The 22,233-nt window shown below is 34.7% G+C and overlaps 1 protein-coding gene across 1 annotated transcript in view; it reads right to left on the bottom strand.

The window, feature by feature from the left end:
* Positions 1-5,635: 5,635 nt before the first annotated feature.
* Positions 5,636-22,233, bottom strand: part of MERTK (MER proto-oncogene, tyrosine kinase) — a 118,313-nt gene continuing 101,715 nt past the window's right edge. Inside the window, exons 14-19 of the mRNA XM_051975807.1 lie at positions 21,798-21,890; positions 17,330-17,448; positions 10,061-10,170; positions 9,506-9,665; positions 8,222-8,358; positions 5,636-6,557 (exon numbers count right to left, since the gene is read on the bottom strand). Of these exons, the coding sequence (XP_051831767.1) occupies positions 6,041-6,557; positions 8,222-8,358; positions 9,506-9,665; positions 10,061-10,170; positions 17,330-17,448; positions 21,798-21,890 (1,136 nt within the window). The 3' untranslated portion in view covers positions 5,636-6,040. The remainder of the gene's footprint in view (positions 6,558-8,221; positions 8,359-9,505; positions 9,666-10,060; positions 10,171-17,329; positions 17,449-21,797; positions 21,891-22,233) is intronic.

The following is a 22,233-nucleotide window of genomic DNA, read 5'->3' as shown; positions in this document are numbered from 1 at the left end:
CTCGATAATAATAGAGGAAGCACCCAAACCCCTTAGTTGGGCAGTATATTAGACTGACTATGATATAGTAGGCCCAGAATACACTTGCTATATTTATTTATAAATCATATACATGTTCTAATAAATACATATTAATGATGAATGAATTATAAGATATACATAAAAATCAAAATAAAAAAGAATGAGATAAAGAGGACATATTTTTAATAAAGCCAATAATTTAGTGTTAATAATTTATTAATAAAGTCATTACAGTTTATTAAGTAGGGGAGTAGCTGCAGGAGACCTTTCCAAATGCAGCCCAGTACAAAGGCATATGTTGTCTCCCTCATTGGAATGTGGACAGTGATCCCATAGAGATAATAAAAAAGGGAAAAGGATCCATATGTGCAAAAATGTTTGTTGCAGCTTTTTTCATAGTGACAAAGAATTGAAAATTGAGTAGATGTGTAGCAATTGGGAAATGGCTAAATAAGATATGGTGCATGAATGTAATGGGATGTTATTGTTCTGTAAGAAATAAGAAGCGGCTGGTTTTAGAAAAGCCTGGAAAAATCTATATGAACTGATGCTGAGTGAAGGAAGCAGAACCAAGAAAACATTGTATAAACTTAACAAGATTATGTAATGACCAACTATGATGGACTTGGCTTTTTTCAACAATGTGGTGATTTAAGGCAATTCCAATAGACTTGGGATAGAAAATGCCTATCACATTCAAGAAAGAGCTGTGGATCCTGGATGTGGGTAGAAGCATAGTATTTTCAACTTTTTTTGTTTGCTTTTTCTTTCTTGTGGTTTTTCATTTTTGTTCTGATTTTTCTTGCACAGCATGACGAATGTGAAAATAGGTTTAGAAGAATTGCACGTGTTTGACCTATATCAGATTGCTTGCTATCTTGGGAAGAGGAAAGGTAAAGGAGGGAAGAGGAGAGAAAAATTTTAAAAACACAAAAATTTCACAAAAATGTATCTTGAAAACTATCTTTACATGTATTGGAAAATAAAATATTTTTGGAGGAAAAAAAACACATGGACAGTGTACTTTTCTTCATAGCCCCAGAACTTAATGAAGTACCTCTTACCTAGTAAGTGCTTAATAAATGCTTGTTAACTGACTGATGTGGTCAATTAAAAGACTATTGCAGAAATTCAGGCAAAAGGTAATGACAGTCTAAAGAATTGCAAGAAATATTGTAGAGGTAGAAACCATAAAATTTGGTAACTAGTTATAAATGTTAGACAGCTGTGTGGTGCAGTGCATAGAATTCTGGACTTGGAATCAGGACATACTTGAATTTGAATACTACCTAGATACTTATGAGGTTTTTAATGCTTGAACAAGTCATTTAGCTTTTGCCTTAGTTTATCCATCTGCAAAATAAGTTCATAATAGGTCTGGCCTCCCAAGATTGTTGTGAGGAGCAAATGAAATATCATTTGCAACCATTTTGCAAACCCTAAGCCACTATATGAATGTTAGCTATAATTGTTTTTAGCTGTAATTTTATGTGAGGTGATCGAGAATGAAGAGTTGAAAATGATACCAAAGTTAAGACCCTGTGAGACTGGAAAGAGGATGGTTTCCTTGATAGAAACAGAAAAGATGGAAGATAGGTTGGTGTGTGGGGAAAGATCATATAATTAGATCTAAGTTGTAGATCACAACCCACCCATGCTTGTTCACCCCATGCAGCTCACTATGTTCCACTCTAAATGAAAAGGGAAGGACCAGCGATTTTTCTCACAGGTCACTGCTCTAGATCCTCCAAATGGTGATGGCCCAGAGGTATAAAGGGACAGGAGGCAAGTATTCCGGGGTAAGAGAGATCCTTAAGTCTGCACAGTAAAGGAGGGTAGCAGGGGGAAGGAGGGGACAGTCCTAGCGAATAATTGTAGCTCCATGACCAAGTATCAGGGAAGAGCCCAGCTGCCAATCTCTGATTAGTTTATCTTACATCTCCTCGAGGTCAGCCCACAGGCCCCTGTGGGATCAAGCCCCACTTGTACTTTGTAGACCTCTTCACTAGATACTGGACACAGCTTCTAACTCATCACCCCTGCTCTGCAATCTTCTGGTAACTATTCCATTCCATATTCGATATATCTGGGTCTCTTACATAACCATTTCCTGCTATGTTAACAGGAGACATGACACTGACCATTCTTACAGTAGCAAGAATCTGACCACCTGCTTATAATTATAATATATATTCTTGGGAAAGTTCCCTAATGTGAGGGCGGCTACAGTCCGGACATTCTACACGACTGCTAGGAGTTGAGAACACTTGAAGGAAATTAGTAAACAGAGTCCTAGGCCCTTACTACTACCACCATTACTGACCCTCCCCAACAGATACTCCTTGTGGATTATATCCCACTAGCTATTGACTTAGTTGTATCCTTTCTTCATTGTCCCTCTCTTTGTGCTCCTGTCTCTGAGTTTTGCTTTCCTCTCCTCAGGAATAGGAAAAGCTATATTACTTTATGTATCTCTGACCTTTCTGATTTTTTTTTTTTTTTTTGAAATCCTGTCAATACCACAACTACTTTGGAGGACTATGACACTGGATTACTATTTTCTGATTGTCTGTCTCTATATATTTGTGCATATACCTAGAATGTACTCTTTTTTTCTAAAGGAGTCTTAGAATTCTCTTCCTTGAGAGTTCAGATCACTTTATCCCTTCCACGATGTAGTTCCTTATTTCCCACTCACTCCCAATTGAAAAGATTGTCTTCCTCCTCAGATCTAAGGCTCTGGTCTTATTTCTCTACTATTATCCTTATCTGGCATTTATACTTATTTGTGAATGTTTTGTATCTCCTCCCTCATCCCAACTCCTTGAGGTAAGGGTTTGTTGTTTTATCTTTCTCATCCATTGCAAATAGAGAGTAGTTAATAAATGTTTGTAAAATCATATCCTTCTATCCTCTTTGGAAATGGAGTACGGATGCAATAAAAATTATATGCAAAAAGGGCCATAGAAAAATAGACCAAAAATTAATTGGGAATTAAATCAGCTAATCCTAAAGAATGAGTGAGTGAAACTACAAATCATAGAAACAGTTGATAATTTCATCCAAAAAAATGACAATAATGCAACAACATAACAAAATTTATGGGATGCAGCCAAAGCAGTTCTTAGGAGAAATTTTATATCTTTAGATACTTATATGAATAAAATAGAGAAATAGAATATCAATGAATTGGCCATACAACTAAAAAAGTTAGAAAAAGAACAAATTAAAAACCCCCAATTAAATACCAAATTAGAAATTCTGAAAATCAAATGAATAAAATTGAAAGTAAGAAAATTGTTGAACTAATAAATAAAACTAAGAGTTCGTTTTAGGGAAAAAATCAGCAAATTTCATTTGACAGAAAAAAGAAAGAAAAAAACAAATTACCAGTATTATCAGGCACAGAAACTGTAGGTGAAAAGCTTAGCTAAATAACATATAAGTTGATAGGCATCAAGTCTATATATTAAAAAAGGAAATTCTGATTTCCAGTATATATTATACTATACTATACTATAATGAGAATAAAATCATAACATGAATCCTAAATATGTAATATATGTAGTTATCCCTGAAAATTATGACACAAATATTCTTGTAAAGAAATTGGCAACAAATTGCCAATTACCATTTGTCTTAAACCCAGTGGGATTTACCAGATGGTCAACTGAGAGTCATGGATGAGATAAAAGGTGTTCCTAGGTTGACCAGGAAGAGACAAGGAGGGCAGATCACTCTAATATCCTGGATCACAAGAAAGAAGTGGGTAGCATAGAGTAGGGCCATAAAGCTTCTGCTATCTAGGTTCCCAGGTAAAGAATATAAGAAGAGAGTCCAGGAGCAGAGTCAGGTCTCTTCTTGCTTACTATACAAGAGGGGAAAATTGTCAGGGTAAAGAGGGAATAGGAAGAGTAGAGCCAAGGGTTTTTGCTCAACTGAAGGAAAAGAGCAAGATCTAGAGAAAGATCCTAGAAAACAAAGATCTTGAAGCTCTGATGACTACTTCTGTGAGATCATATAATATTCTAAAATCCAAGGCTTGCCTTCTTCTTAGAGTGAAATAATTTCATATCTAAAAATTTAAGGATCTGTCAACTTTGAAGATCAGGGAGTAGTTTCCTGTTGGAATCTTTACAAACTGCTAACTAATTAGAGTTGATCTGATCTTACAAGAAGATGTTTTAGAAAACTAAGTAAGATATTGCTAAGGATGATTACATAAACAAGCTCATAGCAAGCTTGAATGGTGGGGAAATTTGACTTTTAGTAAAATTGAAATTTATAAGAATTATCATCTTTACTGAGACTGAATACTCAAACCAAAAGTGAAGGTTGCATTAAAATTAGAAACCCTGGACTTAAACATTTGTGTAACAAATAACTTCTCCCCTCTGAGCCTTTTTCCTCATTTGAAAAATGAAAGGTTAGACTAGATGATTTCTAAGATTCCTTCCAGATTTAAATAGTATAAAATAATTATAATGCATGCTTCCAGAGTTCTGTTTAATGGGAAAAATACATCACAAAACAGTTCATGTTCAAGAAACTTCCCTTGAGCTATGGCCACATCAGTCAGAAATAATCTCCTTCATCCATGGATGAATAATATAGTTGTTTGCTTATACATCTCTGACATATTTATTGAATTCTATTTGTTTCAAATTTATTGGTGCAGCATCATTTCTATCAATAAGTTAAAAATTCTTTGAAGGCAGAAACTATCTGTTTTTATATTCCCAAACTTTGAAATGTCTTGAAAAAGTCGATGATTAATAAATATGCTTTGATTTGAATTTATTATTGAACTATTATTTATAAATGAAATATCATTTATTTTATTCCTGTAGTTTTCCTCTCAACTTTCATGTCTATGAAAAGATAAAAACGGATTTAGGGGGAAGGTGATATACCAATACTGAGCAGCTAGGTTGTGTAGTGGATAGATTGTTGAGCCTGGGGTCAGGAATACTTGCATTCAAATCCTGCCTTATTAGCTGTGTGACCACTGGCAAATCACTTAATTCTGTTTGCCTCAGTTTCCTTATCTGTAAAGTGAGCTGGAAAAAAAATTGGTGAATCATACCAGTGTCTTTGCCAAGAAAACCCCAAATGGGGTCATGAAGAACTGAACAAGTAAAATGACTGAAACAACAACTAAGATATGCCAAAAAAAGATTAGCATCTTGGTATCTCAGCTAGGTCTAAGGGCAGAGTCCTTCATTAAAAGGGTAAGGCAACCAGGGATAAAGTGAAGAGAATCATTCTTCAAAAAACTGTTTATTGATACCATTTGTTTTAACAACAGCCATTTCAAGCCTGGCTCTTTCCAGATAGTGCTCTCCCTTGTGACAAAAAAAGGCTTAAACTTAAAACATCAGACACAGTGAGAGCATCTAGTAAAGTATGATATATACTAATCTAGCAGAACTCCCTTTCTCTGCCATGAGGAAGGAGATATATTTGAGAGAACATGAGGAGAGCCAAAGAGTGTTGAGAGCAAAATCATACACAAATACCAAGAAGAACAATGCAGGGATTAACTAGGAACACACTGACAATTTCATGATTAATATAAAGGAATTGTTTATAAAAAGCAGAAGAAAACTGAAAGTTAAAATTTTACTGTACAAATTTATTATTATTAATGTACAAAAAGAAAAAAAAGAAAACATTAACAGCTTATCTTTAAAACTTTTATACTTGATATGAAAAAAAGCCATTGCCAATATGAAATTTTTTAAACCTAAATTTTCATATCTACAAGAGATGGTGACATAAAATAGATCACTTTTTAATAAAATAAAATCTCTGACTCTCTTTCTATACACATATTTTTCTTTATACAAATATATATATATATATGTATTATATATTTTAGTGGCCACTTAATTAGTCAACATCCAAATGGCTAGACCATTTCTTTGATGAAAGACAAACATCTCAGACAATAAATCATTTATAAACCTTTCTCATCCATAACCTCTCATTCCCCCCAAGTCTGACTGCTGTACCTCTTTCACATCAGAACCTCAGAATCTTCTGAGGAATCATCTGCATACAACAGCTGATCATGTAATGTGTTGCCCATTGGCAAAGTGCTAGACTGTGACCATGTTGCTCCATTCCTCAAAACTTTGTCCTCCAATAAAACTGTATTCATTTGTTCAGGAGTCACTGACGGGGGAGCAGTCAAAGCAAGAGTTTCCCAGTCTTCATTCAATCCATTCAGGATATATCGTTCTTCATTGAGATGATTTTCATGTACTTCTACTGTGACCACACTAGAATCAGGCTTGGGAGCACAGGAGGCCATGATATAGTTGGGATCAATGTCCATGTCCATCTGAGTGAACACAGGGTCTTCTACCATTCCTTCATAGTCCTCCAAAAGTCGTGTATTAATGTAAAGTACATCTGCTTTTTCCTGGCCATCAAGCAAATTTTCCAAGAGCTTTTCTAGTCTGAGTTTTAACTCTGAGAAGGTAGGTCGGTCCAAGGGATTAACTCTCCAGCAAGAGAACATTATTTCATACCTGCAGGTTAAAAAAATAATGAAGTTCACAAGTACTAGGATGATCAGTAAAGTACCCAAACAAACTAACCCCCAATATTCTTTTGTGTGTCCCTGATTTTCCAGTCTGTTCTTTCTCATGTTATTTCTTCCAGAGAGAATGTAACACTTTCCCTTCTCCCTCAGTTGAAATTCTCTTCTCCCTCCCTCATTCACTCTTTTAAAAAATGAATGGTATCAAGATATAAACTGGCCTTTTAGCTAGAAAGACTGGAGTCAAATCCCACCTCTCAGATATCTTGGCTATGTGACCCCAGGCAAGTCACTTAACCATTTAATACTCTAGGAAACCTTCAAAGACCTCTGAGTTATTGATAAGATATCAATCTGAAATTCAGAGAGTTCCCTGTAATAGTGAAATCAAAGGACTAATACCTAATTCCATTTTATCCTTTAAGATTTATCTCATTCATTAAGTCTTTTTCATTTCTCTTCACTGGATATGATCTCTCTCCTCTCCTTTGAAACTTCAGAATATTGTGGTTTTATCTCTTCTAGCACTTTTTTGGTCTTATATGTTATTTTTGCTCTTCTGTTACCTCTTCCTCCTACAGTATAAGTTCTTTCAGAGCACAGTTTCTATCTTAATTCACTTGCTTTGCATTTTATAGAATGAATACAGTTTATGAGTTGAACTCAAAACATACATTCATTAAAATTAATTCTCTGTGACAGTAATATGACAAGTTAGTAAATCATTTGTGTTTCACATCCTATAAGCAGGCAAAATATTTATTTCCCACTACACAAATAGGAATCTGGGAGTTCAAAGTACCATCTGTTAAGATGGTATTGTATAGGACTAAGGAAGCAAGAGAACCAGATTCAAGTGCTAGTTCCAGAATTAGGATGAGATATCTGTAGTTCCCATCTATTAAAGGAAAATCCTGCCTTCTCTGTGTTAGTGCAGCAAACACACACACACACACACACACACACACACACACACACACACACACACACAAATCAGAAATAAAAGGTCAGCGAAAGAAGTAGACTGGCCATGTAATGAGTATAAGAGAAAGAGATGAATAAACAACATTTTGCACAGGTACTTGCAGAATGTAAAAAGGCCTAGAGAAAGGCTGTTAGTTTATTGAGTAGACTGCACCGAGTAGACTGCACTGCTGAAAGGATGTATGAGAGGATATGAACAAGAATTATACAAAATGAATGGTATGGATAGGCTGTGATCTGTGCTATTGGAAGGGGTATCCACATCAGTGAGATAACAAATCCACTGACAAAGTACTAGGTACTTTGAGCTGTCACTCTAATACATGTCATTTGACTTATCAAGTGCTCACTTGCCTTGGGGAATGGAATTTTCTGCCATTAAATTTTGTGCATTTATAAAAAAAGGAGAATTAGAAAATGTTCCTCATTATTTCCCACTTGCACCCATCACTGCCACCCTAAGCAGCTACCTCCCTCCCTAAGTTCAAGTTCTGACTGGCAATTAATAAGCAAACATGCATGAAGTGTCTACTATGTGCAAAGCATTGCATGTTAATGAAAAAAGAAAAAGATGACCCAATCCTTAGTCTCAAGGAGCTTATGGTATCATCTGTAATACTTTCAAGACAATAGCAGAAACATGAGATGATAAAGAAAAGCAATACTCACAGTTCATCCAAACAATCATCAGGCTGCTTCAGTCGGTGGCCATGAATAAGATAGTCATAGATTTCATGGTTTTGCACCCCAGGATATGGAGTCATCCCTCGGGTGGCTATCTCCCACATGGTCACTCCAAAGGCCCACTACGACAAAGCAATAGCAAATTAGAATGTCATTTCAAGAAAGACTGAATGACTCTTTTCATCAGAAAAGGTCACTTTCGTGTAGTACATAAGGATCATGCACAATGTTGATAATTATATCTAGGATGTTATGTTCCCACAACATGGAAATAACATGGTGCTACTTTCACTGCTCACTAATTTTAATAAAGCCATTCCAGGAAACCTTGTAAGGAAAGATACAGAAGCAATTCACCCAGAAATGTTATGTTCACTTGATCTCTTTCGTTGTTATTGTCAACTCCCATCTTGTGATTTTCCCAGAAAACTTAATTACATGAAAATGAAGTTGTAATTATACTCATTATGTGGCTATGGGCATTTTTCTTCTGAAGACTCCAGATAATTTTACTCAGATTAACTCATTTCCTTGTGTAATATTTCTAAGGTATCTGAAAATCAAAATCATTCTCTTTTATTAAGTGACATATCTAAATTCATAAAGAGTCAGTGATTGGAGTGAAGAAGTTTGGATCTCATGAATGCCAGGTGTAATACAGAAGGGAAGGAATAAATATTAAGTATCCACTAATGTACTAAGTGCTTTTACAAATATTATTTTATGTGACCATCCCAACAACCCAATTACACAAATTATCTCCTTTTTTCAGTTGAGAAAATTGAGGCAGACAGAGATTATGCAACTTGCTCAGGCTCACAGAGCTAATAAGTATCTAATGTTGGACTTAGGAACTTAGGTGTTCCTGACTCCAGGCCCAGCATTCTATCTACTGTGCCATTTATATAATACTTTTATTGACATTTATATAATGCTTTAAAGTCTGACAGCTGTTTTTCATCTGTTATCTCATTTGATCCTTAGAACAGCCTCAAATCTTTGAGAAGTTAAATAATTTACCCAGATTCACACAGCTAGTAAGTCTCAGAGGCAGGATCTGAACACAAGTATTTCTGATTTTAAATCCTTGACTTTATGCCATGCTGCTTTCTTTTCCCATGAATTAAAATATCTTATGGTGTCACAAAGGAAAATTCAAAGTACATTCTCAATTACTTGAAATAATAAAAAGAGTCTACTTGACATTTCTTTTTTTAAAAATTATAATTTTCCTCATTTTTGGCTATTTTTTCAGCTTTTCATACATACCACATCACTTTTGCTTGTGTAGACACGATCTGCAAGACTTTCTATGGCAATCCACTTTACAGGCATCTTGGCTATACGACCTTGGCGGTAATAATCACCACTATAAATTTTCTTAGAGAGACCAAAATCAGCTACACACACAGTCATATCATCTCGTAACCTAGGAGCAGAAAGTTGAACTTCAATAGCAACAGATTCAAAATACTAATTCCTTTGTGTAACTTAAAAAATCCAGATGATGAATCACGAAGAGAGGGATATAAAGGACCCAGTTCTATTTCACAAATATTGTTTAGAACTTTGTCGGGCTGATCCCTGCAATATTTTCTAACCTTTGGATGCTACAATTTTGTAAAAGTCAGTTTTTATTCAAAACTTCACCTGTAGTGCTACTCTCTGAAATACAAAATATCTATCTTCCCCTATATACTGATTTTTTTCCTTATAACAATTTTTAAAATGGAGTGAATCACCGTTTCCTTGCCTGTTATGACAGAGAAATCATAAAAAAGTATGATGAGTTTAAAAAGATGAAGATGACACTAAAATCCTTACATGCAATTTCGGGCAGCTAGATCTCGATGAAGAAAATTCCTTTTGCTCAGATACTCCATTCCCAATGCAATATCTACCATGAATTTCAGTAGGGTCTGCAGAGGTACATGCTGAGGGAACAAGAAAGAGAGAACTAAGAAATATTCTAGCTTTGTTTATCATTAAGAAACAAGCAAAGGCCTCCACACCACATCAAACATAAGCATTTGCTTTTCAAAAGAGTGCAATTACTAAATTTCCATACTATTGGTATCATAAATAAAACTTCCAAAAGGGAAAAAAAAAAAACTGTTAAAACTCAGACTGTCTTTGTTTTTTTTAAAAAAAAATGTTTTCATGTCATCATTTTAAGACATAGTAAATATCCACTTGGTTTTCTCTTCATAAAACAGGAAGGCAAAACAGTACTATTACTGTGTAATCAAATAGCCAGTAGAAAGATAATACTGGTAGAATGCACAAGGGAATTCATTATTTGTCCAGCTTGAAATTGCCTTGCTTCCTAGGAGTTCTATCTATCACTAATCAGTGAGCCTTATCCACAGCCCTGTTTCCAATTAACTTATATGTGTCTGGAAGCCATATGGTTTTATTTTACTTTTGCTCTAAAATGTGTTGAAAATAATAGTCTCTCTCCTACCAGACAGAAAATGGTAAAATGTGGTTACTAGAAACTAGCATTAGAAATCCAAGAAGGAAAAAACTTAAATATCTAGTGTATGCTGATTTTTAAAAGTGGGTTCATTTCAGTATTCCCAGTACTATATCAGACACTTTGAAACCATCCCTGAAATCAGTCAAGTGACTGCCAGCAGAATAAAAACACTATCTCTAAGTTATATGGGTCAAACAAATGAATTTTTCTTTTTGGTATTTTGATATTAAGACATGGTGCCATATTAAACATTAATGAATATATACTAATATGTGGCTATATTTTATAACATGAACATTTATAATATATATATTATATGGTTATATTATATTATGTACTTATATATTCTATATCTATGTGTGTCTGTGCATGTGTACAGTGTTGAGAAAAGTCCTATTCTGATGTCTCATTGTGGCCTAGAATTGATCCTGACTTCTGTCTCAAGAGATTAGGTCAGGATAACAGAAGGCCTGGAAGGTTTTTACCACTGTGGAAGGCCTTCTGAGTATAGTGCCAGGGACAAACTAGGACTGCTTTCCAAGGACCGGCTTAACTAAGTACAGAGAAGTTGATTACTAACAGGCTAGCCAGCCACTGGATGATGGTTAACCATCAAAGACAAATTCGTTACAACAGCAAGCAGTTTCCCCAAACCCAGCTATCCATGTAAGAATACTTATTTTTATTTACACACATAAAAGAGTTGTTTTTCTTTGCATACATGGAAATCTAGTCTCTTCCAGCTCTAAAATGTTACAATTATGTTTCCCTAGAGATAATTGCAAATGTGATGAATCTGTCATGATTCCTTTATAAAACACCCATCAGATTTGTGTAATATGGTTCGTTAGATGCTGATTTAAGTAAAACTTTCCATCTAGAAAGAGAGGACTTTTTGAATTGCTGAAAGTATGAGTTGAAGTCACAATGAAATGAATCCATATTCAAAAACATTCAGCCATCTAGGGGTTAATAATGTGTGACCCACACACTCCCTGGGGAGCTTAACTTTCCATGACTTTCCTTTCCATGGAACATAAGTTTGGCAGTACTTTCCCCACAAAGCCAGACTTGAGCTGAACGATTTTACATACCAACCACATATTGTATCTATTATAAATTGCTTTCAACTCTAATCTATTCATGTGCAATAGGGCTGCTGGGAAACTACAAGCAAATTAGAAATAAATGTCTTTTTCATTTATAATGGGTATCTTTGACATTTAATTTCCTAAAGGTTACCTTTGAGGATCAGATGTAAACAGTAAGAAAACTTACAAGGAAGATAGTAGATATGTGCTTTCTACTTCACTGGCTATTTAAGATCTTTGGGCTTACTTTTCATTCATTTAATATCTTTTCAAAGTAATAATAAATATGACCTCAAATAATAATAATAATAACAGTGACAATAATAGAAACTACAAAACTGTGTTGGATAACAGAAAGACAGCCTATGTATAACAATAGTGAACTGTGGTACCTATAAATTGCTAAAAGACCTAAGGAATGTTTCCAGCAAGATGGGAGGAGTAGGTGGAGGAAGATAGATATTTTACAGTTGGAGGTAACAAAAGTATTCTTGTAAAACCACAGATCGGTGCCCTACAAACCATTTAAAATTTCAAAAGCCAATGTGATAAATACCAGGGGTTCAAGTTGCAGCAAACCTAGTTACAAATGCTAGCTATAAAGACTTTTGAGTCATTTTTCAGACATGTTTGACTCTTCACAACACTCTCTTGGTTGTAGGTTTGGCTTTGGGGGGCGGGGAGGTTGGTTTTTGGGGATTTAGAGGCAGACATATTGGAAAGATTTGCCATCTCCTTTTTCCTGGCTCCAAGGTTAGTACTCTATGCATTAAGCCAACCAACTGCCTTAGAATTTGCTAATAGTATCAAGGAATGAGAAAGCATAGATGGTTGCAAACTGCACTGTCACAGGGGGATCTTTGCATTGAGGAGATTATGAGCTCACTAAAGTTTTTCAGACCTCAAGAATTTCTAGGATTTCACCTAACTTTACCTCTTTCTGTCAAAGGAGAAAGATGAATCTAATCCTGCTGACTGTCTCCAGGTATTAAAAAGCAAAAGGAAGCTTTAAAAAAATATTGTTTTATGATTTTTCCAAATTGGTTTTTCTGTTTTGTGTTAACGAGATTACTGGTTTGAAATTACAGACTGGAGCAGGAGAAAAAGGAGCAAAGGTGACACAAGCTGTCTTATTTGTCAACAATGGCTTGCTGACTTGAGTCTGCTAGATAGCCATTGAGGATTCAGAACTCCTTCCAAACTTCTAGGACTTCTTGCTTTCCATATACGTGTGGACAAGAAAAAGCAGCAATTTAATCTTAAGTAAATATGACTTTTCTCATCACTTCCTAAGCCAGACCTATTTTCTGAGTCACAAAAATTGGGAGTAGCTAAGATAGCGTTGGAAGCTTTCCACATACCTCCTTACAGAATTTATTGTGTCCAGCATATAGTAGGTGTTTAATAAGTATTTGTTGACTGATTTATTAGAAAGAAGGCTACAATGTTTACTGATTATCAAAGAATTTTGTAGTAATATAATAAAAATTAGTATCTTTTCTACCTTCTTATGTCTTAGGACTATCCAATTCAAATCAGCTCTATCCAATTCAATATTTATTTCTTCTTTGCCTACTCTAGTTAAGACCTGGTTCTAGAATCTGGGAATATAAAGACAGAAAGGAAAAAGTCCTTGCTCTAATGAATTTCATATTAACCTATAGGCAATTGGAAAGCACAAATTTCAGAGGAAAGGAGTGACACAGGATCATAAGATTTAAAGCTGGGTGGAACTTCAGAGATTGTCGTTAAGATAAAAAACTGAAGTTTATGATTTAAGTCACACAAGAATTTACTTTAGAGTTTAGAGTTCACAGAGATCTTTCTTCACAAAACCCAATGGCTTAGGTTTTATAAGTATTATTATTCCTATTTCATTAAAAAACTAAATGCCTTGCATAACATCACAGAACTAGTAAGTTTCAGAGCTGAGGTTTGAACTCTATCAAGCAATCAACAAATATTCGGCACCTACTATGGACCAATACAACGTTAGGAGACAGAGTTAGAAATACAAAAAATGAGACAATAACTACTCAACAACCAGACTCCAAGTCCAACATTCTTTTATATAATTTTTCCTCCCTTAGGTGTATATTTTTTTTAAAAAAATGATTCTGCCATGCTGTCTCTCTAGATCTATGTATCAGAAAGGGTGCATTAGCTGTGGGAAGGACAGATTTAAAAAGGGGGAAGTTGAAGAAGGAAACCATTTAGAAGGCTATTACAGTAATAAAGCTAAGTGACAAGGAAGGCCTGATCTACAGTGATAGCCATGTGAAGGAAGGAGGTAGGATAAATAGTAATCACACTGCTAAGAGAAGTATTAGGACTTGTAACTGAATAGAGGAATGAGTAAGGGAGAAGGAAGAAGTATCAAATCCAGTTGTGGAGTTTTAAGCCTGACGAAGTGGAATGATGATGAAGATATCATTATCAACGGAAATGGGGAAGAGTGAATTTTGGGGGATAAGATGATGCACTCACACATGTGCCAAAATGTTTGTGGCAGCCCTTTTTGTTGTGGCAAAGACCTGGAAACTAAGCAGATGCTCATCAGTTGGGGAATGGCTGAATAAGTTATGGTCCATGAATGTGATGGAATATTTATTTTTCTATAAGAAATGATCAGCAGGATGATTTCAGAGTGACCTGGAGAGACTTACATGAACTGATGCAAAGTGAAATGAGTAGAACCAAGAGAATATTGTCATGGCAACAACAAGATGAAAATGCTTCTTTTCAAAAATGAGGTGATTCAGGCTAATTCCAAAGAACTTGTGATGGAGAGAGCCATCTGCAAGCAGAGAAAGAACTATGGAGACTGAATGTGGATCACAATATAATTTTTTCACCTTTTTTGTTGTCATTTGCTTGCTTTTTGTTTTCTTTCTCAATTTTTTTTTCCTTTTTGATCTGATTTTTCTTGTGCAGCATGACAAAGGCATAGAAGAATTGCACATGTTTAACATATATTGGATTATCTGATATCTAGGGGAGAGGATGGAGGAGAAGGGAGGGAGAAAAATTTGTAACATAAAATTCTGAAAGGGTGAATGTTGAAAACTATGTATTTTGAAAATAAAAAAGCTATTATTTAAATAAATAAATAAAAAAATTTTTAAATGATATGCTCAGTTTGAGACATGCTGAGTTTAAGGTATTAAGAAGATACCCAAAAGGAGACATCCAGCAGAATATTGGAAAAGTCAGGTTTGAGCCTAGATTTTATTTATTCTCTATTTCCTGGAGGGAAATGCTATCACCCCCCAAATCCCCAAATCTAGATAGACCAAAGAGCTATAGCCATTAACAAGACAGTATCACTTAACTTAGAACTTTTCACTTGGTTCCATTATGCATATTATTTCTTAGAAGAAACTCATATTAGTATATATTCATAGGCTCGGGGATCTAGCAGTATTTTCTATATTTAGCTAAGATTTTGTGTGGTTTGAGGACATAAAATGATTTTTTGAGGAAATAAAAAAAAATTATCCCATTAATTCTGAGGAGAAGAGCTGAGGGGAAAAAAGAGGAATATGACTTTCCCTGAGAAGATTAAAAGATAGCCAAGATTTGACAGTATTTAAGTTTATTGTCACTTGATACTTACTTAGAGATAACTGTGTGGCACAATGAATAGAGCTCTTAACACAGCATGAGGAAATCCTAAGTTCAAATCCTGACTCAGATACTTACTGCTATGTGACCCTTGACAAATCAGGTAGCTTCTCTTTACCTCAGCTTCCCCATCTTTAAAACAGGGATAAAAATAGCATCTACCTCCCAGAACTACTATGAAGATAAAATGTGATATTTGTAAAGTGTCTTGCAATCCTCAGAGCCCTATATAAATGCAAGTATCATAATTACTATAATTATTATTGCTACCCTAGTATTTTCTACAGTGACTCAACTGCAGTTTTGAATATATAAGACACTGATCTCTTTGTATAATATTCTCCTAACTTCAACAGAAGCAGAGGATAATGATCTTTTATGACTACTCACATGAACCTTCATTAAGTTAAAAAGACAGTGTCTAAGAATAATATCTGGTCAGGAATGGTCAATATGCCATTTGTTTTTTGTGAACTGCTTATCTCCCCCCTCCCTCCTTTTGCTTTTGAAATCTTTATTATGAGGGAGGTCCAACTGGATAAGGAAAAGAGGGAAATATATTACTAGAGTATAATGTAAAAACAAAAGACATTAATAAAAAGTGAGAGGAAGAAAAAAAAAGAAAACAATTCAGAGTTGGAAGTGAACATAGGGATCAGATATTTCATTACCCTAACTTTACCTGGCATCTAGATAGTATAGTAGATAGAATACTGGCATTGGAATTAGGAAGACTTATCTTCATAAGTTCAAATCTGACTTCAAATACTGAGCGTTGTGACCCAAGGCAAGTCACTTAACCATATTTGTCTCAGATTCCTCATCTGTAAAATGAGGAGATAGCAAACCACTTTGCCAAGAAAATTGGACAAATGGGTCACAGAGAGTAAGAAATGATTGAACAACTTGTCACTGATGAGGGAGTCACATATACAGGTTCATGCAGCTATTGTATAATAGAGAGTTCTTAATTTTAGGGTTTCTGACTCCATGATAAATGCCATCATTTATTTAATGATTAGGCTCAAAAGGTTCCATCTTTGATTCTTTTTCTGATATTTCAGTGATGTGCTGAGCAGGCAGGGATCACTCATTTTGATTCCTCTCCAGTTCCCTGTCAGTATGACTTTCTCTCTAGCCTAAGCACTCCATCTCTCCCTCTTTTCATTTTCTCTATCACCCATGCCATGTTCTGAATACTGACCTTCTTGATATTTATTATGTTCCAACTAAAATCTCATCTTTTATCAGAAACGTTCCTTCTAAATTCCTAAAGAGGAATTCCTTTATTCTAGTGCTTTCTCTTGGTTATTTCCTATTTATCCAGCATATAGCTTGCATGTGTATTGTGGTTCCTTCTTCCCTTTCCCTTCCCTTCCTTTTCCTTTCTGTCCCTTCTTTCCTTTCCCTCCCTTCCTCTCTCTCCATTCTCTTTTCTACTCTTTTCTCTCCTTAGCAGCCCCTCTCTCTTTCTTTCTCACTTTTTTCCTAATTAGGCCTCAGTATCAGCCCATTTAGTCATGACTACTATATACTCTCTTGCCTAATGTATTCCTTCTCTGAGCCCCAATAAGAAATCATGTTCTAGACAAACATAGCCATTTAATAGTTATTTTTCTCCCCTCCCAGAAATTCCTCCCAGAATTCCTCTCAAGTCTGCATTCAACAATAACACACACAGTTTCTGAAATTGGTTAAGAACTTTATCACGATTTCTTACTTAGAATAAATAATAAATAAACATAAATGGATAAACAAACTTTAAAAAAAAGTCTTTCTAAAAAAAGATAATAATAATATCTGGATTTCTGGACAACTTAAAATAGAGGAATTAGAGACTCCTGGCCAGAAATAGAGAAGACTATTTAGGATCACTGTGACCATAGATGTGATAATTACCTTTGGTCCTGTTTCCAATCGTGAGTAAAGCAGATAGGTATGCAAATCACCATACTTCATGAAGGGCAGAATAACCATTGGCTTTGGAATGCGCTGAGAGCTCATTTCTAAACATACACCTATGATTGTTTTTTAAAAAAATGAATTAGTATGAGGAAACCCATCTTTGTTAAATAGCCTCAGAACAAAATACTGGAGAAATAATTTACTGAATAAAAACATGACTCCCTGATAACAGTTCTATGAAGGGTTCACAGAACATAAATTCCATTAGCAGAAAAAATAACAGCATCCAATTCTTTTGCAAAATTTTCAGATTACTGTCATCTAGCTATTTGACTTAATAAATTAAAGTTATAAATAATACTGCTGTGTAGAACCCCTTGGTATTTTATAGAAAGTTATTTTTATAATGATAAATACTATTTATATGGCTTTTTTAAGTTTGCAAAGCTGTTTAAGTACATTATCTCATCTTTGTATTCCCAGCATTTAGCATTTTGCTTGGAACATAATAAATATATATTTTCTTATCTGATATAATAAATTTTAAAAATTGACTGATTTATTGACACCCACATTCATTAATTCTGGAAGGTATTATTATCCTCACTTAACAGATGAAAGAATTGAGGCTCAGAAAGGTAACTTGTTTATAGTTACATAACTAGTAAGTAACCATTGGAAAGATTTGAACTGAGGTCTTCCAGATTCTAAGTCAGCATTCTATCTACTATTTTCACACTTCTCAACTTAATTTAGTATAATGGTTGTGGTGCATACTGACATGAAATTTTCCCTGACGTCTTAGTTTCATGTAAACAAAAATTAATGACAATGAAAAGCACACCACAAAGACATAGCTTGAAAATAAAAGAATATAGATAGATTGTACGTTACATTGTACCCTTAAAATTAGATGTTATATAATGGAAAATCATTGTACAAATGCTTAACACCTATCTCATAATCTAATAAAAGATCCTTACTAAAGTTCTCTTATAAACACTTTGAATTGCTAAAGTTCAGACAAATCACTAGTAATAAAAAAATATACTGCTGTTTGTATAGTACTTTATACTTTACAAGTACTTTATATGCATTATTTCAATTTATACTCCCAACAACCCAGTAAGCATTTTCTGTAAATTACAGAAAAGGAAACTGGGGGACGGAGTAGTTAAATAACTTGCTCAAGATCGCATAGAAGAGCATTGCAGAGTCAATCTAAATTTGGTGCCCTTTCAATTACACCAATTGGCTTTAGAGGGTAATTATAAATAAGTTTTTTAGGTATGAGATATAATTTGGAAATATTTTCAAATGCCTAGATGAATTAAATAGTTTCAATAGGTGGAACTGGTATTTCTAGTCATAGAAAAAAAATATTTTTCTCCATTATTTCTCAGAGCAGCCTAAAGAAGGAGATTACCAGCACAGAAACTGCCCATGGGGGAAGCTCATCGTCAGATCCCAGCTGTTACCATAGAATCATTTCCTCTTGGAGGAGTCATTTTTATACTTTCCCACCCAAATCTGATTTTTTTCAGAACCCTCCCTCCACAAGACAAATTCATTATGTTTTTAGTAAAAAAATTAATTGGATGTTTTGCCTCCTGTGAAGCTCAAATCTATAGAACAAAGCAGATACAACTAATGTCTTTAAAATGCTTTTGTTTAAGGGAATTTTAAGGAAATTTTCTGTGTATCTAATTTTAACAGTCATTGTCTGTATAATTACAAATTCATAAATGTAACTAATCTAATTCCTAGTGAATTACTTTGTGGATGATTTGTGGCTAAATTTTAATGTAGATCAGCCCAGTTACCTAGTACAGATTGCCTCTACAGCACCTCAGGTTGTTTGTACATCAGATAAGAAAATAGTTTTAATACCTATTTAAGAAAAATGTAATTAGGAAAATAAATCTTACAAGAGAAAAAAATTTCCAGAGATTAATGATATGTGCTATGCTAGTTGTAAATACTCTGAACTCCTGTCCCTTAACCTCAAACAGGTATAACTTAGATTTGATCATGCTTAGGTAAAGTGGGGGAAACAACCTAGTGTGGCCTAAAGAACTCAAAAGACCTCAGTTTGAGCCGAATTCAGACAAGCAATCGTCCTATATCTGTGAGCAAATTATTTTGCCTCTTTGAGCCTCAGCTACTCATCTGCAGCATGGAAATAATATTCCCAATGTCTATCTCACAAAGTTGTAAAAAGACTGCTCTGCAAACCACAAAGCAATACAGAAATATGAATTGTTGTAACTCTTTCCATCTATTTACTATTTTGGTCCCAAATGCTCTGTTGACAATATCTAATTTCCTCTCACACTTTTTCTGTGTTATGTAGGGAATGTTCTGTTTGTGGGGAACCCCTTTTTATTGAGAAATCATATCCATACTAATGAAATAGAACATCAGGGATAGAATTAGGCCTAGGAGTGAAATCCCCAATACAGATTGCCTGCTTTAGTACCCAGTTGTGCTGATCCTGTGCCAGCTGTTGACTTGAACATCCAAATTCCATCACCAGCAAAATATAATAAATGTCTCCAGTAGTGGAAAACTAACCTCTAGCAGTATTAGATTAGTCTATTTTCAGTAGGTGAGGCTTCTTCAGTGTTTCATATAAGAAAACAAACCCTCCAAGGAGGTGGAGTTCAAGACCATTATTACTGTCAGAGGAAGATGCAGCAGGAGAGTAAGTGTGCCATAAGGAGACCTAGGAGATCTGAGATAAGCAAAAGAATAGAGTGAAACACAGAAATACAAGAGTGATCTAAAGCATGCAAAGGAAGAGAATGAAGATATAAATTAAAAGGAAGATGATGGTAATCAGGCAGCCTGAAGCAAGGAAAATGAAGTCTAAGGATCCCAGAGAATATGTGAGGAATTTACTTAAAACACATTGTGTCTATACTGTTCATAAAAGCAATCAATCAATAAACTATTATTACAAATTTACTATGTGCTAGGTCTTAGGGGTACAAAAAGAAGCAAAAGGTAGAATTTTCACAGGCGTGATTTGAATATGAAGGGGTGACATCTTAAAAAAATAAAATTAAGGGGTGAGGGAAGAATGTGCTGGGAGAAAGGGAAAGGGAGAAATGGAATGGCATAAATTATCTGTCATAAAAGAGGCAAGAAAAAGATTTTACAACGGAGGGGAAGAGAGGAATGGAAGGGGAAGTAAGTGAACCTTACTCTCATCAAAATTGCCTCAAAAAGAAAATAACATATGCACTCAATATGGGATAGAAATCGATCTTACCCTGCAAGAAATCAGGAGGGAAAAGTTAAATGAGAAAGGGAGAGAGTGATAGAAGAGAGGACACGGGGGTGGTCAGAAGCAAAGCACTTGAGGAAGGTCAGGGTCAAAGGAGAGAGAGCGATTAGAATAAAGGGGATGAGGTACAATAAGTTAGCAATAGTAATTATGAAATGAATTTTAAAGCAAGTTTCTCTGATGAAGGCCTCATTTCTCAAACACAGAAGGAACTGAGTCAAATGTATATAAACTAAGAGCCATTCCCCAACTGATAAATGATCAAAAAATTTGAACTATGCCCAAAGCACTATAAAATCACGTATATTCTTTGACCTAATAATACTACTACTAGGCATGAAAAGAAATTTGAAGAAAAGGAAAATGACCTATATGCACAAAAATATTTATAGCAGCTCTTTTTTTTAAGGCAAAGGATTGGAAATTGAGGGGATGCCCATCAATTGGGGAATGGCTAAATAAATTGTGATATGTGATTATAATGGAATATTATTGTTCTATAAGAAATGATGAGCAAAATACTCTCAGAAAAACCTGGAAAGTCCTCCATGAGCTCAAGCAAAGTGAAATGTATTGTATAAAAGTAACAGCAATGCTATGGGATGATCAGTTGTGAATGACTTTGTTATTTTCAGTAATATAGCGATGTAAGACTACTCTGAAGGACTTATGATTAAAAAGACCATCCATACCCAGAGAAAGAACTGATTGTGTCTGAATGCATATTGAAGAATACTTAAAAAACCTCTTTTTCTTGAAGGTTTTTTTGGGGAAGGGAGAGTATGTTTTCTTTTGCAATGTGACTTTTGTGGAAATATTTTGCATAGTTTCACATGTGCTCCTTAATGGAGAGAGGGAGGAAGGAAGAGAATCTGGAACTGGAATTTGGAATTTGTTTAAAAAACTACATAACTGGAGAAAAAACAAAAATATTAAGACAATAACAATAACAACAAAAAGATAGTCCCTTAAGGGTTTCACAATCTAACAGAAAAATAAATGATCTGGTTCCTGTCTTCAAATATCCAAAATTAAGTCCAAGAAAAGGTTAGAGGAGAGAAAACTGTGAAATTTTGTTAAAATGAAATTCTTCATCTGGGTTTACTTTCAATACTTCTATTTTATGAGAACCATCTCTTTTCAGGCCTTACTTCTAATATCTAGTCTGCATACCTAGGAGTCTGATGACATTGGGGTGGTCAAAGTCTTTCATGCAGGCTGCTTCACTGAGAAATTCTTCTATCTCACTCTGGGAAAAGTTGTCCACTGAAAAAGAATTGAAAAAAAATTAGAGCTCAAAGTTATTTTACCTAATTACAGGAGCGGGAAAAGGGAGGAAGCACTTTTAACCCTCCACTTTGATTTGTTCTTGGTTTTGGGTTTTTTTTTTTTTTTCTCCATTAAAAACATAATTCAAAAAATTCAATCAACATTTGTTGAATGTCTGGTATATATGCATGTAATGGTAGACACTGAGAGAATTATAAAAACAATCATATTCTACTTGCAGGAGCTTGCCATTTATTTGGGCAGATGAGAAATATGCAAAAATACAGAATTTTTTTATTTCACAGACTTTTTTCAGGTTTTTAAGGGCTTCAATAGCTAT

Source organism: Antechinus flavipes, chromosome 2, assembly GCF_016432865.1.
Source record: "Antechinus flavipes isolate AdamAnt ecotype Samford, QLD, Australia chromosome 2, AdamAnt_v2, whole genome shotgun sequence".
Classification (NCBI taxonomy): domain Eukaryota; kingdom Metazoa; phylum Chordata; class Mammalia; order Dasyuromorphia; family Dasyuridae; genus Antechinus; species Antechinus flavipes.
The sequence above is the reverse complement of the archived record's forward strand: the minus strand, read 5'-3'. Positions and strand labels throughout refer to the sequence as shown.